The sequence below is a fragment of the Abramis brama genome, assembly GCF_963993115.1.
Source record: "Abramis brama genome assembly, chromosome: 9".
NCBI lineage: Eukaryota > Metazoa > Chordata > Actinopteri > Cypriniformes > Leuciscidae > Abramis > Abramis brama.
Genome location: NC_139971.1, coordinates 1,334,556 through 1,351,632, shown reverse-complemented (window position 1 = coordinate 1,351,632; position 17,077 = coordinate 1,334,556). Strand labels below are relative to the sequence as shown.

Genomic DNA, 17,077 nt, shown 5'->3' with positions numbered 1-17,077 from the left:
TTTGTCAGAATCCAGTGAGAATGACGTGAAAAGTAAAGAGCTTTCTAAATACACTCTCTCTGTTCCCTCATTAGAACTGGAGCACATCTTCATTTCCTACAGAAGTTATAACAAAAATCATCAGTTTGGGCAGCTCACGTGGGGAACGTTTCACCGTACAGTCAGAGATCTTGCAGCCAGTCCAAAACCCTGTGAGTGACCGTACCATTCCAGTGACTTCTGAATGCAATACAAAGTGCAAGCACTTAATGAAACAACAGTGCATGAGAACTGCTTCTCCCAAGAGAAATTGTCTCACCATAGTTTCAGGATTACGATGATCACTTTTTAAACAATGAAATTCTAAATGTCCCATTTCAGTGAGTTTAAAAACCTGCCAGAAGAATCTAGTCAATATAGGATAATGCCTATTTTCTTGTTCTTACTGCAGAGCCTTCCATATGTGGGTCCAATTTCAGGAGGACTGAGAGAAGGAATGGCCTTCTACTTGCAGGGAGTTGTTCACACTAATGCTGCCGGGTAAAGAATCGTTTTGCTGGATAATTTGGACAAAACCAATCACTGTTATTTGGAATCAGTTGCTTTAACGCTTCAACTTCAATGCAGGTTTGGAATCAATTTCAAGACCGGGCAGTCTGACACTGATGACACTGCTTTCCACTTCAACACTCGAATGGGCCAGAAAGTGGCCATAAACAGCTTCAGGAACGGAGGATGGGAAAGTGAGGAAAGTTTCTCTGACAACCCCTTTAAAAAGGGAGAAGCTTTTGAGATGTTGACTGTCATCAAATCCGAAGGATATCAGGTATGTGCTTTGAAACACAAAACTCATTGCGCACCCCTAAAAGAAATCTAGGAACTTGTCCTCACACAGGTTGTGTTGTTTTGGATCATCAGATATACGTGAATGGCAAGGAGCAGCACACATTCAAGCACCGTATACCGCTGGGAAAAGTGTCAGCATTAAAGATCAATGGAGATGTTTCCGTGAACCTTTTTGGCTTCATACAAGTAAGTTACATTTCCTACAGCTGTGGAAATATTGCAGTATTACTTTGAAACTTTGTCAGAATCCAGTGAGAATGACGTGAAAAGAGCTTTCTAAATACACTCTCTCTGTTCCCTCATTAGAACTGGAGCACATCTTCATTTCCTACAGAAGTTACAACAAAAATCATCAGTTTGGGCAGCTCACGTGGGGAACGTTTCACCGTACAGTCAGAGATCTTGCAGCCAGTCCAAAACCCTGTGAGTGACCGTACCATTCCAGTGACTTCTGAATGCAATACAAAGTGCAAGCACTTAATGAAACAACAGTGCATGAGAACTGCTTCTCCCAAGAGAAATTGTCTCACTATAGTTTCAGGATTACGATGATCACTTTTTAAACAATGAAATTCTAAATGTCCCATTTTAATGAGTTTAAAAACCTGCCAGAAGAATCTAGTCAATATAGGATAATGCCTATTTTCTTGTTCTTACTGCAGAGCCTTCCGTATGTGGGTCCAATTTCAGGAGGACTGAGAGAAGGAATGGCCTTCTACTTGCAGGGAGTTGTTCACACTAATGCTGCCGGGTAAAGAATCGTTTTGCTGGATAATTTGGACAAAACCAATCACTGTTATTTGGAATCAGTTGCTTTAACGCTTCAACTTCAATGCAGGTTTGTAATCAATTTCAAGACCGGGCAGTCTGACACTGATGACACTGCTTTCCACTTCAACCCTCGAATGGGCCAGAAAGTGGCCATAAACAGCTTCAGGAACGGAGGATGGGAAAGTGAGGAAAGTTTCTCTGACAACCCCTTTAAAAAGGGAGAAGCTTTTGAGATGTTCACTGTCATCAAATCCGAAGGATATCAGGTATGTGCTTTGAAACACAAAACTCATTGCGCACCCCTAAAAGAAATCTAGGAACTTGTCCTCACACAGGTTGTGTTGTTTTGGATCATCAGATATACGTGAATGGCAAGGAGCAGCACACATTCAAGCACCGTATACCGCTGGGAAAAGTGTCAGCATTAAAGATCAATGGAGATGTTTCCGTGAAACTTTTTGGCTTCATACAAGTAAGTTACATTTCCTACAGCTGTGGAAATATTGCAGCATTACTGAAACTTTGTCAGAATCCAGTGAGAATGACGTGAAAAGTAAAGAGCTTTCTAAATACATCCTCTCTGTTCCCTCATTAGAACTGGAGCACATCTTCATTTCCTACAGAAGTTACAACAAAAATCATCAGTTTGGGCAGCTCACGTGGGGAACGTTTCACCGTACAGTCAGAGATCTTGCAGCCAGTCCAAAACCCTGTGAGTGACCGTACCATTCCAGTGACTTCTGAATGCACAACAAAGTGCAAGCACTTAATGAAACAACAGTGCATGAGAACTGCTTCTCCCAAGAGAAATTGTCTTACCATAGTTTCAGGATTATGATGATCACTTTTTAAACAATGAAATTCTAAATGTCCCATTTCAGTGAGCAGGCTCGGGGTGGGTAATCGAGAGAATAGGGAGAATTCCCGGTGGGCCGCTTCACTTTTGGGCCGGTCGAGGATTTTTTTTTTTTTTTTTTTACATTTGTCACGTTAGTTACATCAAGCTACAAATGTTCCGCATTCTGACACCGCAGCGCGCAGCCTCTGCATGGGTTGTACCATGTGAGGGAGTTCTCCCCTCCCCTCCTATAGAGTTGGTTGGGTCCATAGCCCGTCTTTTCCAAAACGTTTTCTCAGGTAGGCTACCGCGGCACCGCCTATACCGATAGCTGGGCCGGCCCTACCGTAACGGTACGCGTCAGGGAGGATGGATGGGAGGAAGAGGCCAGGAGGTATGGAAGCTTGTTTCCGCCACAGAATAAAACATTTTAAAAGATAATTGCGACTTTTTATCTCACAATTGCGAGTTTACATCTCGCAATTCTGAATTTATTTCTCAGAATTGCGAGATATAAAGTCAGAATTGCGTGAAATAAAGTCGCAATTGCGTGTTATAAAGTCAGAATTGCGTGTTATAAAGTCAGAATTGCGAGAAATAAAGTCAGAATTGCGTGAAATAAAGTCGCAATTGCGTGTTATAAAGTCAGAATTGCAAGATATAAAGTCAGAATTGCGTGAAATAAAGTCACAATTGCTTCTTATAAAGTCTAAGTGAATTATTATTTAACCTTTACATTATTTGTTGAACCATGGTATTAATACAAACTACACAATAGTAAGAGCTGAACTGTTGCTTCATTTATCCAATTTGGAAAAAGTGCTAATTTGGAATTCCACCATGGAAAAAGTGGGCCGGTCTTGGGCCTGAAACTCCCGGGCTGAAAAGTGGCCCCACTCCGGCCCTGTCAGTGAGTTTAAAAACCTGCCAGAAGAATCTAGTCAATATAGGATAATGCCTATTTTCTTGTTCTTACTGCAGAGCCTTCCTTATGTGGGTCCAATTTCAGGAGGACTGAGAGAAGGAATGGCCTTCTACTTGCAGGGAGTTGTTCACACTAATGCTGCCGGGTAAAGAATCGTTTTGCTGGATAATTTGGACAAAACCAATCACTGTTATTTGGAATCAGTTGCTTTAACGCTTCAACTTCAATGCAGGTTTGGAATCAATTTCAAGACCGGGCAGTCTGACACTGATGACACTGCTTTCCACTTCAACCCTCGAATGGGCCAGAAAGTGGCCATAAACAGCTTCAGGAACGGAGGATGGGAAAGTGAGGAAAGTTTCTCTGACAACCCCTTTAAAAAGGGAGAAGCTTTTGAGATGTTGACTGTCATCAAATCCGAAGGATATCAGGTATGTGCTTTGAAACACAAAACTCATTGCGCACCCCTAAAAGAAATCTAGGAACTTGTCCTCACACAGGTTGTGTTGTTTTGGATCATCAGATATACGTGAATGGCAAGGAGCAGCACACATTCAAGCACCGTATACCGCTGGGAAAAGTGTCAGCATTAAAGATTAATGGAGATGTTTCCGTGAACCTTTTTGGCTTCATACAAGTAAGTTACATTTCCTACAGCTGTGGAAATATTGCAGTATTACTGAAACTTTGTCAGAATCCAGTGAGAATGACGTGAAAAGTAAAGAGCTTTCTAAATACACTCTCTCTGTTCCCTCATTAGAACTGGAGCACATCTTCATTTCCTACAGAAGTTACAACAAAAATCATCAGTTTGGGCAGCTCACGTGGGGAACGTTTCACCGTACAGTCAGAGATCTTGCAGCCAGTCCAAAACCCTGTGAGTGACCGTACCATTCCAGTGACTTCTGAATGCAATACAAAGTGCAAGCACTTAATGAAACAACAGTGCATGAGAACTGCTTCTCCCAAGAGAAATTGTCTCACCATAGTTTCAGGATTACGATGATCACTTTTTAAACAATGAAATTCTAAATGTCCCATTTCAGTGAGTTTAAAAACCTGCCAGAAGAATCTAGTCAATATAGGATAATGCCTATTTTCTTGTTCTTACTGCAGAGCCTTCCTTATGTGGGTCCAATTTCAGGAGGACTGAGAGAAGGAATGGCCTTCTACTTGCAGGGAGTTGTTCACACTAATGCTGCCGGGTAAAGAATCGTTTTGCTGGATAATTTGGACAAAACCAATCACTGTTATTTGGAATCAGTTGCTTTAACGCTTCAACTTCAATGCAGGTTTGTAATCAATTTCAAGACCGGGCAGTCTGACACTGATGACACTGCTTTCCACTTCAACACTCGAATGGGCCAGAAAGTGGCCATAAACAGCTTCAGGAACGGAGGATGGGAAAGTGAGGAAAGTTTCTCTGACAACCCCTTTAAAAAGGGAGAAGCTTTTGAGATGTTGACTGTCATCAAATCCGAAGGATATCAGGTATGTGCTTTGAAACACAAAACTCATTGCGCACCCCTAAAAGAAATCTAGGAACTTGTCCTCACACAGGTTGTGTTGTTTTGGATCATCAGATATACGTGAATGGCAAGGAGCAGCACACATTCAAGCACCGTATACCGCTGGGAAAAGTGTCAGCATTAAAGATCAATGGAGATGTTTCCGTGAACCTTTTTGGCTTCATACAAGTAAGTTACATTTCCTACAGCTGTGGAAATATTGCAGTATTACTTTGAAACTTTGTCAGAATCCAGTGAGAATGACGTGAAAAGAGCTTTCTAAATACACTCTCTCTGTTCCCTCATTAGAACTGGAGCACATCTTCATTTCCTACAGAAGTTACAACAAAAATCATCAGTTTGGGCAGCTCACGTGGGGAACGTTTCACCGTACAGTCAGAGATCTTGCAGCCAGTCCAAAACCCTGTGAGTGACCGTACCATTCCAGTGACTTCTGAATGCAATACAAAGTGCAAGCACTTAATGAAACAACAGTGCATGAGAACTGCTTCTCCCAAGAGAAATTGTCTCACTATAGTTTCAGGATTACGATGATCACTTTTTAAACAATGAAATTCTAAATGTCCCATTTTAATGAGTTTAAAAACCTGCCAGAAGAATCTAGTCAATATAGGATAATGCCTATTTTCTTGTTCTTACTGCAGAGCCTTCCGTATGTGGGTCCAATTTCAGGAGGACTGAGAGAAGGAATGGCCTTCTACTTGCAGGGAGTTGTTCACACTAATGCTGCCGGGTAAAGAATCGTTTTGCTGGATAATTTGGACAAAACCAATCACTGTTATTTGGAATCAGTTGCTTTAACGCTTCAACTTCAATGCAGGTTTGTAATCAATTTCAAGACCGGGCAGTCTGACACTGATGACACTGCTTTCCACTTCAACCCTCGAATGGGCCAGAAAGTGGCCATAAACAGCTTCAGGAACGGAGGATGGGAAAGTGAGGAAAGTTTCTCTGACAACCCCTTTAAAAAGGGAGAAGCTTTTGAGATGTTCACTGTCATCAAATCCGAAGGATATCAGGTATGTGCTTTGAAACACAAAACTCATTGCGCACCCCTAAAAGAAATCTAGGAACTTGTCCTCACACAGGTTGTGTTGTTTTGGATCATCAGATATACGTGAATGGCAAGGAGCAGCACACATTCAAGCACCGTATACCGCTGGGAAAAGTGTCAGCATTAAAGATCAATGGAGATGTTTCCGTGAAACTTTTTGGCTTCATACAAGTAAGTTACATTTCCTACAGCTGTGGAAATATTGCAGCATTACTGAAACTTTGTCAGAATCCAGTGAGAATGACGTGAAAAGTAAAGAGCTTTCTAAATACATCCTCTCTGTTCCCTCATTAGAACTGGAGCACATCTTCATTTCCTACAGAAGTTACAACAAAAATCATCAGTTTGGGCAGCTCACGTGGGGAACGTTTCACCGTACAGTCAGAGATCTTGCAGCCAGTCCAAAACCCTGTGAGTGACCGTACCATTCCAGTGACTTCTGAATGCACAACAAAGTGCAAGCACTTAATGAAACAACAGTGCATGAGAACTGCTTCTCCCAAGAGAAATTGTCTTACCATAGTTTCAGGATTATGATGATCACTTTTTAAACAATGAAATTCTAAATGTCCCATTTCAGTGAGCAGGCTCGGGGTGGGTAATCGAGAGAATAGGGAGAATTCCCGGTGGGCCGCTTCACTTTTGGGCCGGTCGAGGATTTTTTATTTTTATTTTTTACATTTGTCACGTTAGTTACATCAAGCTACAAATGTTCCGCATTCTGACACCGCAGCGCGCAGCCTCTGCATGGGTTGTACCATGTGAGGGAGTTCTCCCCTCCCCTCCTATAGAGTTGGTTGGGTCCATAGCCCGTCTTTTCCAAAACGTTTTCTCAGGTAGGCTACCGCGGCACCGCCTATACCGATAGCTGGGCCGGCCCTACCGTAACGGTACGCGTCAGGGAGGATGGATGGGAGGAAGAGGCCAGGAGGTATGGAAGCTTGTTTCCGCCACAGAATAAAACATTTTAAAAGATAATGGCGACTTTTTATCTCACAATTGCGAGTTTACATCTCGCAATTCTGAATTTATTTCTCAGAATTGCGAGATATAAAGTCAGAATTGCGTGAAATAAAGTCGCAATTGCGTGTTATAAAGTCAGAATTGCGTGTTATAAAGTCAGAATTGCGAGAAATAAAGTCAGAATTGCGTGAAATAAAGTCGCAATTGCGTGTTATAAAGTCAGAATTGCAAGATATAAAGTCAGAATTGCGTGAAATAAAGTCGCAATTGCTTCTTATAAAGTCTAAGTGAATTATTATTTAACCTTTACATTATTTGTTGAACCATGGTATTAATACAAACTACACAATAGTAAGAGCTGAACTGTTGCTTCATTTATCCAATTTGGAAAAAGTGCTAATTTGGAATTCCACCATGGAAAAAGTGGGCCGGTCTTGGGCCTGAAACTCCCGGGCTGAAAAGTGGCCCCACTCCGGCCCTGTCAGTGAGTTTAAAAACCTGCCAGAAGAATCTAGTCAATATAGGATAATGCCTATTTTCTTGTTCTTACTGCAGAGCCTTCCTTATGTGGGTCCAATTTCAGGAGGACTGAGAGAAGGAATGGCCTTCTACTTGCAGGGAGTTGTTCACACTAATGCTGCCGGGTAAAGAATCGTTTTGCTGGATAATTTGGACAAAACCAATCACTGTTATTTGGAATCAGTTGCTTTAACGCTTCAACTTCAATGCAGGTTTGGAATCAATTTCAAGACCGGGCAGTCTGACACTGATGACACTGCTTTCCACTTCAACACTCGAATGGGCCAGAAAGTGGCCATAAACAGCTTCAGGAACGGAGGATGGGAAAGTGAGGAAAGTTTCTCTGACAACCCCTTTAAAAAGGGAGAAGCTTTTGAGATGTTGACTGTCATCAAATCCGAAGGATATCAGGTATGTGCTTTGAAACACAAAACTCATTGCGCACCCCTAAAAGAAATCTAGGAACTTGTCCTCACACAGGTTGTGTTGTTTTGGATCATCAGATATACGTGAATGGCAAGGAGCAGCACACATTCAAGCACCGTATACCGCTGGGAAAAGTGTCAGCATTAAAGATTAATGGAGATGTTTCCGTGAACCTTTTTGGCTTCATACAAGTAAGTTACATTTCCTACAGCTGTGGAAATATTGCAGTATTACTGAAACTTTGTCAGAATCCAGTGAGAATGACGTGAAAAGTAAAGAGCTTTCTAAATACACTCTCTCTGTTCCCTCATTAGAACTGGAGCACATCTTCATTTCCTACAGAAGTTACAACAAAAATCATCAGTTTGGGCAGCTCACGTGGGGAACGTTTCACCGTACAGTCAGAGATCTTGCAGCCAGTCCAAAACCCTGTGAGTGACCGTACCATTCCAGTGACTTCTGAATGCAATACAAAGTGCAAGCACTTAATGAAACAACAGTGCATGAGAACTGCTTCTCCCAAGAGAAATTGTCTCACCATAGTTTCAGGATTATGATGATCACTTTTTAAACAATGAAATTCTAAATGTCCCATTTCAGTGAGCAGGCTCGGGGTGGGTAATCGGGAGAATCGGGAGAATTCCCGGTGGGCCGCTTCACTTTTGGGCCGGTCGAGGATTTTTTTTTATTATTTTTTTCACATTTGTCACGTTAGTTACATCAAGCTACAAATGTTCCGCATTCTGACACCGCAGCGCGCAGCCTCTGCATGGGTTGTACCATGTGAGGGAGTTCTCCCCTCCCCTCCTATAGAGTTGGTTGGGTCCATAGCCCGTCTTTTCCAAAACGTTTTCTCAGGTAGGCACCGCCTATACCGATAGCTGGGCCGGCCCTACCGTAACGGTACGCGTCAGGGAGGATGGATGGGAGGAAGAGGCCAGGAGGTATGGAAGCTTGTTTCCGCCACAGAATAAAACATTTTAAAAGATAATTGCGACTTTTTATCTCACAATTGCGAGTTTACATCTCGCAATTCTGACTTTATTTCTCAGAATTGCGAGATATAAAGTCAGAATTGTGTGAAATAAAGTCGCAATTGCGTGTTATAAAGTCAGAATTGCAAGATATAAAGTCAGAATTGCGTGAAATAAAGTCACAATTGCTTCTTATAAAGTCTAAGTGAATTATTATTTAACCTTTACATTATTTGTTGAACCATGGTATTAATACAAACTACACAATAGTAAGAGCTGAACTGTTGCTTCATTTATCCAATTTGGAAAAAGTGCTAATTTGGAATTCCACCATGGAAAAAGTGGGCCGGTCTTGGGCCTGAAACTCCCGGGCTGAAAAGTGGCCCCACTCCGGCCCTGTCAGTGAGTTTAAAAACCTGCCAGAAGAATCTAGTCAATATAGGATAATGCCTATTTTCTTGTTCTTACTGCAGAGCCTTCCTTATGTGGGTCCAATTTCAGGAGGACTGAGAGAAGGAATGGCCTTCTACTTGCAGGGAGTTGTTCACACTAATGCTGCCGGGTAAAGAATCGTTTTGCTGGATAATTTGGACAAAACCAATCACTGTTATTTGGAATCAGTTGCTTTAACGCTTCAACTTCAATGCAGGTTTGGAATCAATTTCAAGACCGGGCAGTCTGACACTGATGACACTGCTTTCCACTTCAACCCTCGAATGGGCCAGAAAGTGGCCATAAACAGCTTCAGGAACGGAGGATGGGAAAGTGAGGAAAGTTTCTCTGACAACCCCTTTAAAAAGGGAGAAGCTTTTGAGATGTTGACTGTCATCAAATCCGAAGGATATCAGGTATGTGCTTTGAAACACAAAACTCATTGCGCACCCCTAAAAGAAATCTAGGAACTTGTCCTCACACAGGTTGTGTTGTTTTGGATCATCAGATATACGTGAATGGCAAGGAGCAGCACACATTCAAGCACCGTATACCGCTGGGAAAAGTGTCAGCATTAAAGATCAATGGAGATGTTTCCGTGAACCTTTTTGGCTCCATACAAGTAAGTTACATTTCCTACAGCTGTGGAAATATTGCAGCATTACTGAAACTTTGTCAGAATCCAGTGAGAATGACGTGAAAAGTAAAGAGCTTTCTAAATACACTCTCTCTGTTCCCTCATTAGAACTGGAGCACATCTTCATTTCCTACAGAAGTTACAACAAAAATCATCAGTTTGGGCAGCTCACGTGGGGAATGTTCCACCGTACAGTCAGAGATCTTGCAGCCAGTCCAAAACCCTGTGAGTGACCGTACCATTCCAGTGACTTCTGAATGCAATACAAAGTGCAAGCACTTAATGAAACAACAGTGCATGAGAACTGCTTCTCCCAAGAGAAATTGTCTCACCATAGTTTCAGGATTATGATGATCACTTTTTAAACAATGAAATTCTAAATGTCCCATTTCAGTGAGCAGGCTCGGGGTGGGTAATCGGGAGAATCGGGAGAATTCCCGGTGGGCCGCTTCACTTTTGGGCCGGTCGAGGATTTATTTATTTTATTTTTTTTACATTTGTCACGTTAGTTACATCCGGCTACACACGTTCCGCATTCTGACACCGCAGCGCGCAGCCTCTGCATGGGTTGTACCATGTGAGGGAGTTCTCCCCTCCCCTCCTATAGAGTTGGTTGGGTCCATAGCCCGTCTTTTCCAAAACGTTTTCTCAGGTAGGCTACCGCGGCACCGCCTATACCGATAGCTGGGCCGGCCCTACCGTAACGGTACGCGTCAGGGAGGATGGATGGGAGGAAGAGGCCAGGAGGTATGGAAGCTTGTTTCCGCCACAGAATAAAACATTTTAAAAGATAATTGCGACTTTTTATCTCACAATTGCGAGTTTACATCTCGCAATTCTGACTTTATTTCTCAGAATTGCGAGATATAAAGTCAGAATTGTGTGAAATAAAGTCGCAATTGCGTGTTATAAAGTCAGAATTGCAAGATATAAAGTCAGAATTGCGTGAAATAAAGTCACAATTGCTTCTTATAAAGTCTAAGTGAATTATTATTTAACCTTTACATTATTTGTTGAACCATGGTATTAATACAAACTACACAATAGTAAGAGCTGAACTGTTGCTTCATTTATCCAATTTGGAAAAAGTGCTAATTTGGAATTCCACCATGGAAAAAGTGGGCCGGTCTTGGGCCTGAAACTCCCGGGCTGAAAAGTGGCCCCACTCCGGCCCTGTCAGTGAGTTTAAAAACCTGCCAGAAGAATCTAGTCAATATAGGATAATGCCTATTTTCTTGTTCTTACTGCAGAGCCTTCCTTATGTGGGTCCAATTTCAGGAGGACTGAGAGAAGGAATGGCCTTCTACTTGCAGGGAGTTGTTCACACTAATGCTGCCGGGTAAAGAATCGTTTTGCTGGATAATTTGGACAAAACCAATCACTGTTATTTGGAATCAGTTGCTTTAACGCTTCAACTTCAATGCAGGTTTGTAATCAATTTCAAGACCGGGCAGTCTGACACTGATGACACTGCTTTCCACTTCAACCCTCGAATGGGCCAGAAAGTGGCCATAAACAGCTTCAGGAACGGAGGATGGGAAAGTGAGGAAAGTTTCTCTGACAACCCCTTTAAAAAGGGAGAAGCTTTTGAGATGTTGACTGTCATCAAATCCGAAGGATATCAGGTATGTGCTTTGAAACACAAAACTCATTGCGCACCCCTAAAAGAAATCTAGGAACTTGTCCTCACACAGGTTGTGTTGTTTTGGATCATCAGATATACGTGAATGGCAAGGAGCAGCACACATTCAAGCACCGTATACCGCTGGGAAAAGTGTCAGCATTAAAGATCAATGGAGATGTTTCCGTGAACCTTTTTGGCTTCATACAAGTAAGTTACATTTCCTACAGCTGTGGAAATATTGCAGCATTACTGAAACTTTGTCAGAATCCAGTGAGAATGACGTGAAAAGAGCTTTCTAAATACACTCTCTCTGTTCCCTCATTAGAACTGGAGCACATCTTCATTTCCTACAGAAGTTACAACAAAAATCATCAGTTTGGGCAGCTCACGTGGGGAACGTTTCACCGTACAGTCAGAGATCTTGCAGCCAGTCCAAAACCCTGTGAGTGACCGTACCATTCCAGTGACTTCTGAATGCACAACAAAGTGCAAGCACTTAATGAAACAACAGTGCATGAGAACTGCTTCTCCCAAGAGAAATAGTCTCACTATAGTTTCAGGATTACGATGATCACTTTTTAAACAATGAAATTCTAAATGTCCCATTTTAGTGAGTTTAAAAACCTGCCAGAAGAATCTAGTCAATATAGGATAATGCCTATTTTCTTGTTCTTACTGCAGAGCCTTCCTTATGTGGGTCCAATTTCAGGAGGACTGAGAGAAGGAATGGCCTTCTACTTGCAGGGAGTTGTTCACACTAATGCTGCCGGGTAAAGAATCGTTTTGCTGGATAATTTGGACAAAACCAATCACTGTTATTTGGAATCAGTTGCTTTAACGCTTCAACTTCAATGCAGGTTTGGAATCAATTTCAAGACCGGGCAGTCTGACACTGATGACACTGCTTTCCACTTCAACCCTCGAATGGGCCAGAAAGTGGCCATAAACAGCTTCAGGAACGGAGGATGGGAAAGTGAGGAAAGTTTCTCTGACAACCCCTTTAAAAAGGGAGAAGCTTTTGAGATGTTGACTGTCATCAAATCCGAAGGATATCAGGTATGTGCTTTGAAACACAAAACTCATTGCGCACCCCTAAAAGAAATCTAGGAACTTGTCCTCACACAGGTTGTGTTGTTTTGGATCATCAGATATACGTGAATGGCAAGGAGCAGCACACATTCAAGCACCGTATACCGCTGGGAAAAGTGTCAGCATTAAAGATCAATGGAGATGTTTCCGTGAACCTTTTTGGCTTCATACAAGTAAGTTACATTTCCTACAGCTGTGGAAATATTGCAGTATTACTGAAACTTTGTCAGAATCCAGTGAGAATGACGTGAAAAGTAAAGAGCTTTCTAAATACACTCTCTCTGTTCCCTCATTAGAACTGGAGCACATCTTCATTTCCTACAGAAGTTACAACAAAAATCATCAGTTTGGGCAGCTCACGTGGGGAACGTTTCACCGTACAGTCAGAGATCTTGCAGCCAGTCCAAAACCCTGTGAGTGACCGTACCATTCCAGTGACTTCTGAATGCAATACAAAGTGCAAGCACTTAATGAAACAACAGTGCATGAGAACTGCTTCTCCCAAGAGAAATTGTCTCACCATAGTTTCAGGATTACGATGATCACTTTTTAAACAATGAAATTCTAAATGTCCCATTTTAGTGAGTTTAAAAACCTGCCAGAAGAATCTAGTCAATATAGGATAATGCCTATTTTCTTGTTCTTACTGCAGAGCCTTCCTTATGTGGGTCCAATTTCAGGAGGACTGAGAGAAGGAATGGCCTTCTACTTGCAGGGAGTTGTTCACACTAATGCTGCCGGGTAAAGAATCGTTTTGCTGGATAATTTGGACAAAACCAATCACTGTTATTTGGAATCAGTTGCTTTAACGCTTCAACTTCAATGCAGGTTTGGAATCAATTTCAAGACCGGGCAGTCTGACACTGATGACACTGCTTTCCACTTCAACCCTCGAATGGGCCAGAACGTGGCCATAAACAGCTTCAGGAACGGAGGATGGGAAAGTGAGGAAAGTTTCTCTGACAACCCCTTTAAAAAGGGAGAAGCTTTTGAGATGTTCACTGTCATCAAATCCGAAGGATATCAGGTATGTGCTTTGAAACACAAAACTCATTGCGCACCCCTAAAAGAAATCTAGGAACTTGTCCTCACACAGGTTGTGTTGTTTTGGATCATCAGATATACGTGAATGGCAAGGAGCAGCACACATTCAAGCACCGTATACCGCTGGGAAAAGTGTCAGCATTAAAGATCAATGGAGATGTTTCCGTGAACCTTTTTGGCTTCATACAAGTAAGTTACATTTCCTACAGCTGTGGAAATATTGCAGTATTACTGAAACTTTGTCAGAATCCAGTGAGAATGACGTGAAAAGTAAAGAGCTTTCTAAATACACTCTCTCTGTTCCCTCATTAGAACTGGAGCACATCTTCATTTCCTACAGCAGTTACAACAAAAATCATCAGTTTGGGCAGCTCACGTGGGGAACGTTCCACCGTACAGTCAGAGATCTTGCAGCCAGTCCAAAACCCTGTGAGTGACCGTACCATTCCAGTGACTTCTGAATGCACAACAAAGTGCAAGCACTTAATGAAACAACAGTGCATGAGAACTGCTTCTCCCAAGAGAAATTGTCTCACTATAGTTTCAGGATTACGATGATCACTTTTTAAACAATGAAATTCTAAATGTCCCATTTTAGTGAGCAGGCCCGGGGTGGGTAATCGGGAGAATCGGGAGAATTCCCGGTGGGCCGCTTCACTTTTGGGCCGGTCGAGGATTTATTTTTTTTATTTTTTTTACATTTGTCACGTTAGTTACATCAGGCTACAAATGTTCCGCATTCTGACACCGCAGCGCGCAGCCTCTGCATGGGTTGTACCATGTGAGGGAGTTCTCCCCTCCCCTCCTATAGAGTTGGTTGGGTCCATAGCCCGTCTTTTCCAAAACGTTTTCTCAGGTAGGCTACCGCGGCACCGCCTATACCGATAGCTGGGCCGGCCCTACCATAACGGTACGCGTCAGGGAGGATGGATGGGAGGAAGAGGCCAGGAGGTATGGAAGCTTGTTTCCGCCACAGAATAAAACATTTTAAAAGATAATTGCGACTTTTTATCTCACAATTGCGAGTTTACATCTCGCAATTCTGACTTTATTTCTCAGAATTGCGAGATATAAAGTCAGAATTGTGTGAAATAAAGTCGCAATTGCGTGTTATAAAGTCAGAATTGCAAGATATAAAGTCAGAATTGCGTGAAATAAAGTCACAATTGCTTCTTATAAAGTCTAAGTGAATTATTATTTAACCTTTACATTATTTGTTGAACCATGGTATTAATACAAACTACACAATAGTAAGAGCTGAACTGTTGCTTCATTTATCCAATTTGGAAAAAGTGCTAATTTGGAATTCCACCATGGAAAAAGTGGGCCGGTCTTGGGCCTGAAACTCCCGGGCTGAAAAGTGGCCCCACTCCGGCCCTGTCAGTGAGTTTAAAAACCTGCCAGAAGAATCTAGTCAATATAGGATAATGCCTATTTTCTTGTTCTTACTGCAGAGCCTTCCTTATGTGGGTCCAATTTCAGGAGGACTGAGAGAAGGAATGGCCTTCTACTTGCAGGGAGTTGTTCACACTAAAGCTGACGGGTAAAGAATCGTTTTGCTGGATAATTTGGACAAAACCAATCACTGTTATTTGGAATCAGTTGCTTTAACGCTTCAACTTCAATGCAGGTTTGGAATCAATTTCAAGACCGGGCAGTCTGACACTGATGACACTGCTTTCCACTTCAACCCTCGAATGGGCCGGAACGTGGCCATGAACAGCTTCAGGAACGGAGGATGGGAAAGTGAGGAAAGTTTCTCTGACAACCCCTTTAAAAAGGGAGAAGCTTTTGAGATGTTCACTGTCATCAAATCCGAAGGATATCAGGTATGTGCTTTGAAACACAAAACTCATTGCGCACCCCTAAAAGAAATCTAGGAACTTGTCCTCACACAGGTTGTGTTGTTTTGGATCATCAGATATACGTGAATGGCAAGGAGCAGCACACATTCAAGCACCGTATACCGCTGGGAAAAGTGTCAGCATTAAAGATCAATGGAGATGTTTCCGTGAACCTTTTTGGCTTCATACAAGTAAGTTACATTTCCTACAGCTGTGGAAATATTGCAGCATTACTGAAACTTTGTCAGAATCCAATGAGAATGACGTGAAAAGTAAAGAGCTTTCTAAATACATCCTCTCTGTTCCCTCATTAGAACTGGAGCACATCTTCATTTCCTACAGAAGTTACAACAAAAATCATCTGTTTGGGCAGCTCACGTGGGGAACGTTTCACCGTACAGTCAGAGATCTTGCAGCCAGTCCAAAACCCTGTGAGTGACCGTACCATTCCAGTGACTTCTGAATGCACAACAAAGTGCAAGCTCTTAAAGTGATAGTTCACCCGAAAATTATGTCATTTACTCACACTCATGTCATTCAATTTGGACTGATGCCTATTTTCTTGTGTTTACTGCAGAGCCTTCCTTATGTGGGCTCAATTTCTGGAGGACTGAGAGAAGGAATGGCCTTATACGTGCAGGGAATCGTTCCTACTAATGCTGACCAGTAAGTGACAATTCCACTAGTAGTGTATGCAACCAATCCTCAGATATGCACCGAATATGTGTTAGGTATCACCAAACACCACACGATAAGATACGGATTGCAATAAATAGACATAACACAATATATGTCCATGCTTCACAATATTATAATAATATTGATACCTCACCAAACGTGCAAGAGAGGCCCTGCACTAAACATTAAATAATATGCGAATTGTCAAATAATCCTGACTGACGAGAGGTGGAGCTGGGGAGGGAGGAGGGTAATCAGCTCCTGGGAACGCGATAGCTGCTGATAATACTGAAGGAGCTTATATATGTATACAGTGATAGGGCGTCGTATTCCTATAGGTAGACGTGGATCAGCTGAGAGTCAGCTGATGCCAGCTTGACTAACGTGACCTGCCAGAACTGACGCTACGCTTGATTTAATTCAATATAACAGCTGAAGTTTATATAAACCTTCTTTGTTTTCACAGGGTATGTGAACAGGAGCATTTCTCTGGCTGCATTTCAAGAGAATAATTTGAAAATCCTGCATGTCCCCATCTTGATATTCACTCATCAAGTAAATCATTGATTTAAATCTGATCCATTACCACAAATCAAGGTTACTGCTTATATTGCAATGGAAGCAAATAAATCAGATTTTCTTAAACCACACTGCTCTAATGTTGCAAGTTTTGTGTCACAATACGAAACACATTTTAGCTCTGTCACCATATGGACATATAGACACTTGTACTGCATTATATTTATTGCAGGGTTTTTCTTTGAATTTTAAGAGAACTGAAGTCTAATGACAATGTGAGTTGGTTTTTATGCAAACTTTTGGCAAACCATCCTTAAAGTAAACCTTATACAACAATAAAAACATCTTCTTAACTGCATGTTTCACACAGTGACAAGGTGTCCAAA

The 17,077-nt window shown here is 42.0% G+C and overlaps 1 protein-coding gene across 1 annotated transcript in view; it reads left to right on the top strand.

Annotated features, from left to right (window-relative positions):
- Nucleotides 1–16,822, top strand: part of lgals4 (galectin 4) — a gene marked incomplete at its 5' end in the record, with an annotated part of 39,975 nt that extends 23,153 nt beyond the window's left edge. The window contains 47 exons of the mRNA XM_084125147.1: nt 75–191; nt 431–519; nt 607–805; nt 898–1,011; nt 1,132–1,248; nt 1,488–1,576; nt 1,664–1,862; nt 1,955–2,068; nt 2,192–2,308; nt 3,416–3,504; nt 3,592–3,790; nt 3,883–3,996; nt 4,120–4,236; nt 4,476–4,564; nt 4,652–4,850; nt 4,943–5,056; nt 5,177–5,293; nt 5,533–5,621; nt 5,709–5,907; nt 6,000–6,113; nt 6,237–6,353; nt 7,461–7,549; nt 7,637–7,835; nt 7,928–8,041; nt 8,165–8,281; nt 9,298–9,386; nt 9,474–9,672; nt 9,765–9,878; nt 10,002–10,118; nt 11,144–11,232; nt 11,320–11,518; nt 11,611–11,724; nt 11,843–11,959; nt 12,199–12,287; nt 12,375–12,573; nt 12,666–12,779; nt 12,903–13,019; nt 13,259–13,347; nt 13,435–13,633; nt 13,726–13,839; nt 13,963–14,079; nt 15,105–15,193; nt 15,281–15,479; nt 15,572–15,685; nt 15,809–15,925; nt 16,072–16,160; nt 16,639–16,822. Coding sequence (XP_083981273.1) covers nt 75–191; nt 431–519; nt 607–805; nt 898–1,011; nt 1,132–1,248; nt 1,488–1,576; nt 1,664–1,862; nt 1,955–2,068; nt 2,192–2,308; nt 3,416–3,504; nt 3,592–3,790; nt 3,883–3,996; nt 4,120–4,236; nt 4,476–4,564; nt 4,652–4,850; nt 4,943–5,056; nt 5,177–5,293; nt 5,533–5,621; nt 5,709–5,907; nt 6,000–6,113; nt 6,237–6,353; nt 7,461–7,549; nt 7,637–7,835; nt 7,928–8,041; nt 8,165–8,281; nt 9,298–9,386; nt 9,474–9,672; nt 9,765–9,878; nt 10,002–10,118; nt 11,144–11,232; nt 11,320–11,518; nt 11,611–11,724; nt 11,843–11,959; nt 12,199–12,287; nt 12,375–12,573; nt 12,666–12,779; nt 12,903–13,019; nt 13,259–13,347; nt 13,435–13,633; nt 13,726–13,839; nt 13,963–14,079; nt 15,105–15,193; nt 15,281–15,479; nt 15,572–15,685; nt 15,809–15,925; nt 16,072–16,160; nt 16,639–16,684 — 5,961 coding nt within the window. The 3' untranslated portion in view covers nt 16,685–16,822. The remainder of the gene's footprint in view (nt 1–74; nt 192–430; nt 520–606; nt 806–897; nt 1,012–1,131; nt 1,249–1,487; nt 1,577–1,663; nt 1,863–1,954; nt 2,069–2,191; nt 2,309–3,415; nt 3,505–3,591; nt 3,791–3,882; nt 3,997–4,119; nt 4,237–4,475; nt 4,565–4,651; nt 4,851–4,942; nt 5,057–5,176; nt 5,294–5,532; nt 5,622–5,708; nt 5,908–5,999; nt 6,114–6,236; nt 6,354–7,460; nt 7,550–7,636; nt 7,836–7,927; nt 8,042–8,164; nt 8,282–9,297; nt 9,387–9,473; nt 9,673–9,764; nt 9,879–10,001; nt 10,119–11,143; nt 11,233–11,319; nt 11,519–11,610; nt 11,725–11,842; nt 11,960–12,198; nt 12,288–12,374; nt 12,574–12,665; nt 12,780–12,902; nt 13,020–13,258; nt 13,348–13,434; nt 13,634–13,725; nt 13,840–13,962; nt 14,080–15,104; nt 15,194–15,280; nt 15,480–15,571; nt 15,686–15,808; nt 15,926–16,071; nt 16,161–16,638) is intronic.
- Between the last annotated feature and the right edge of the window lie 255 nt (nt 16,823–17,077).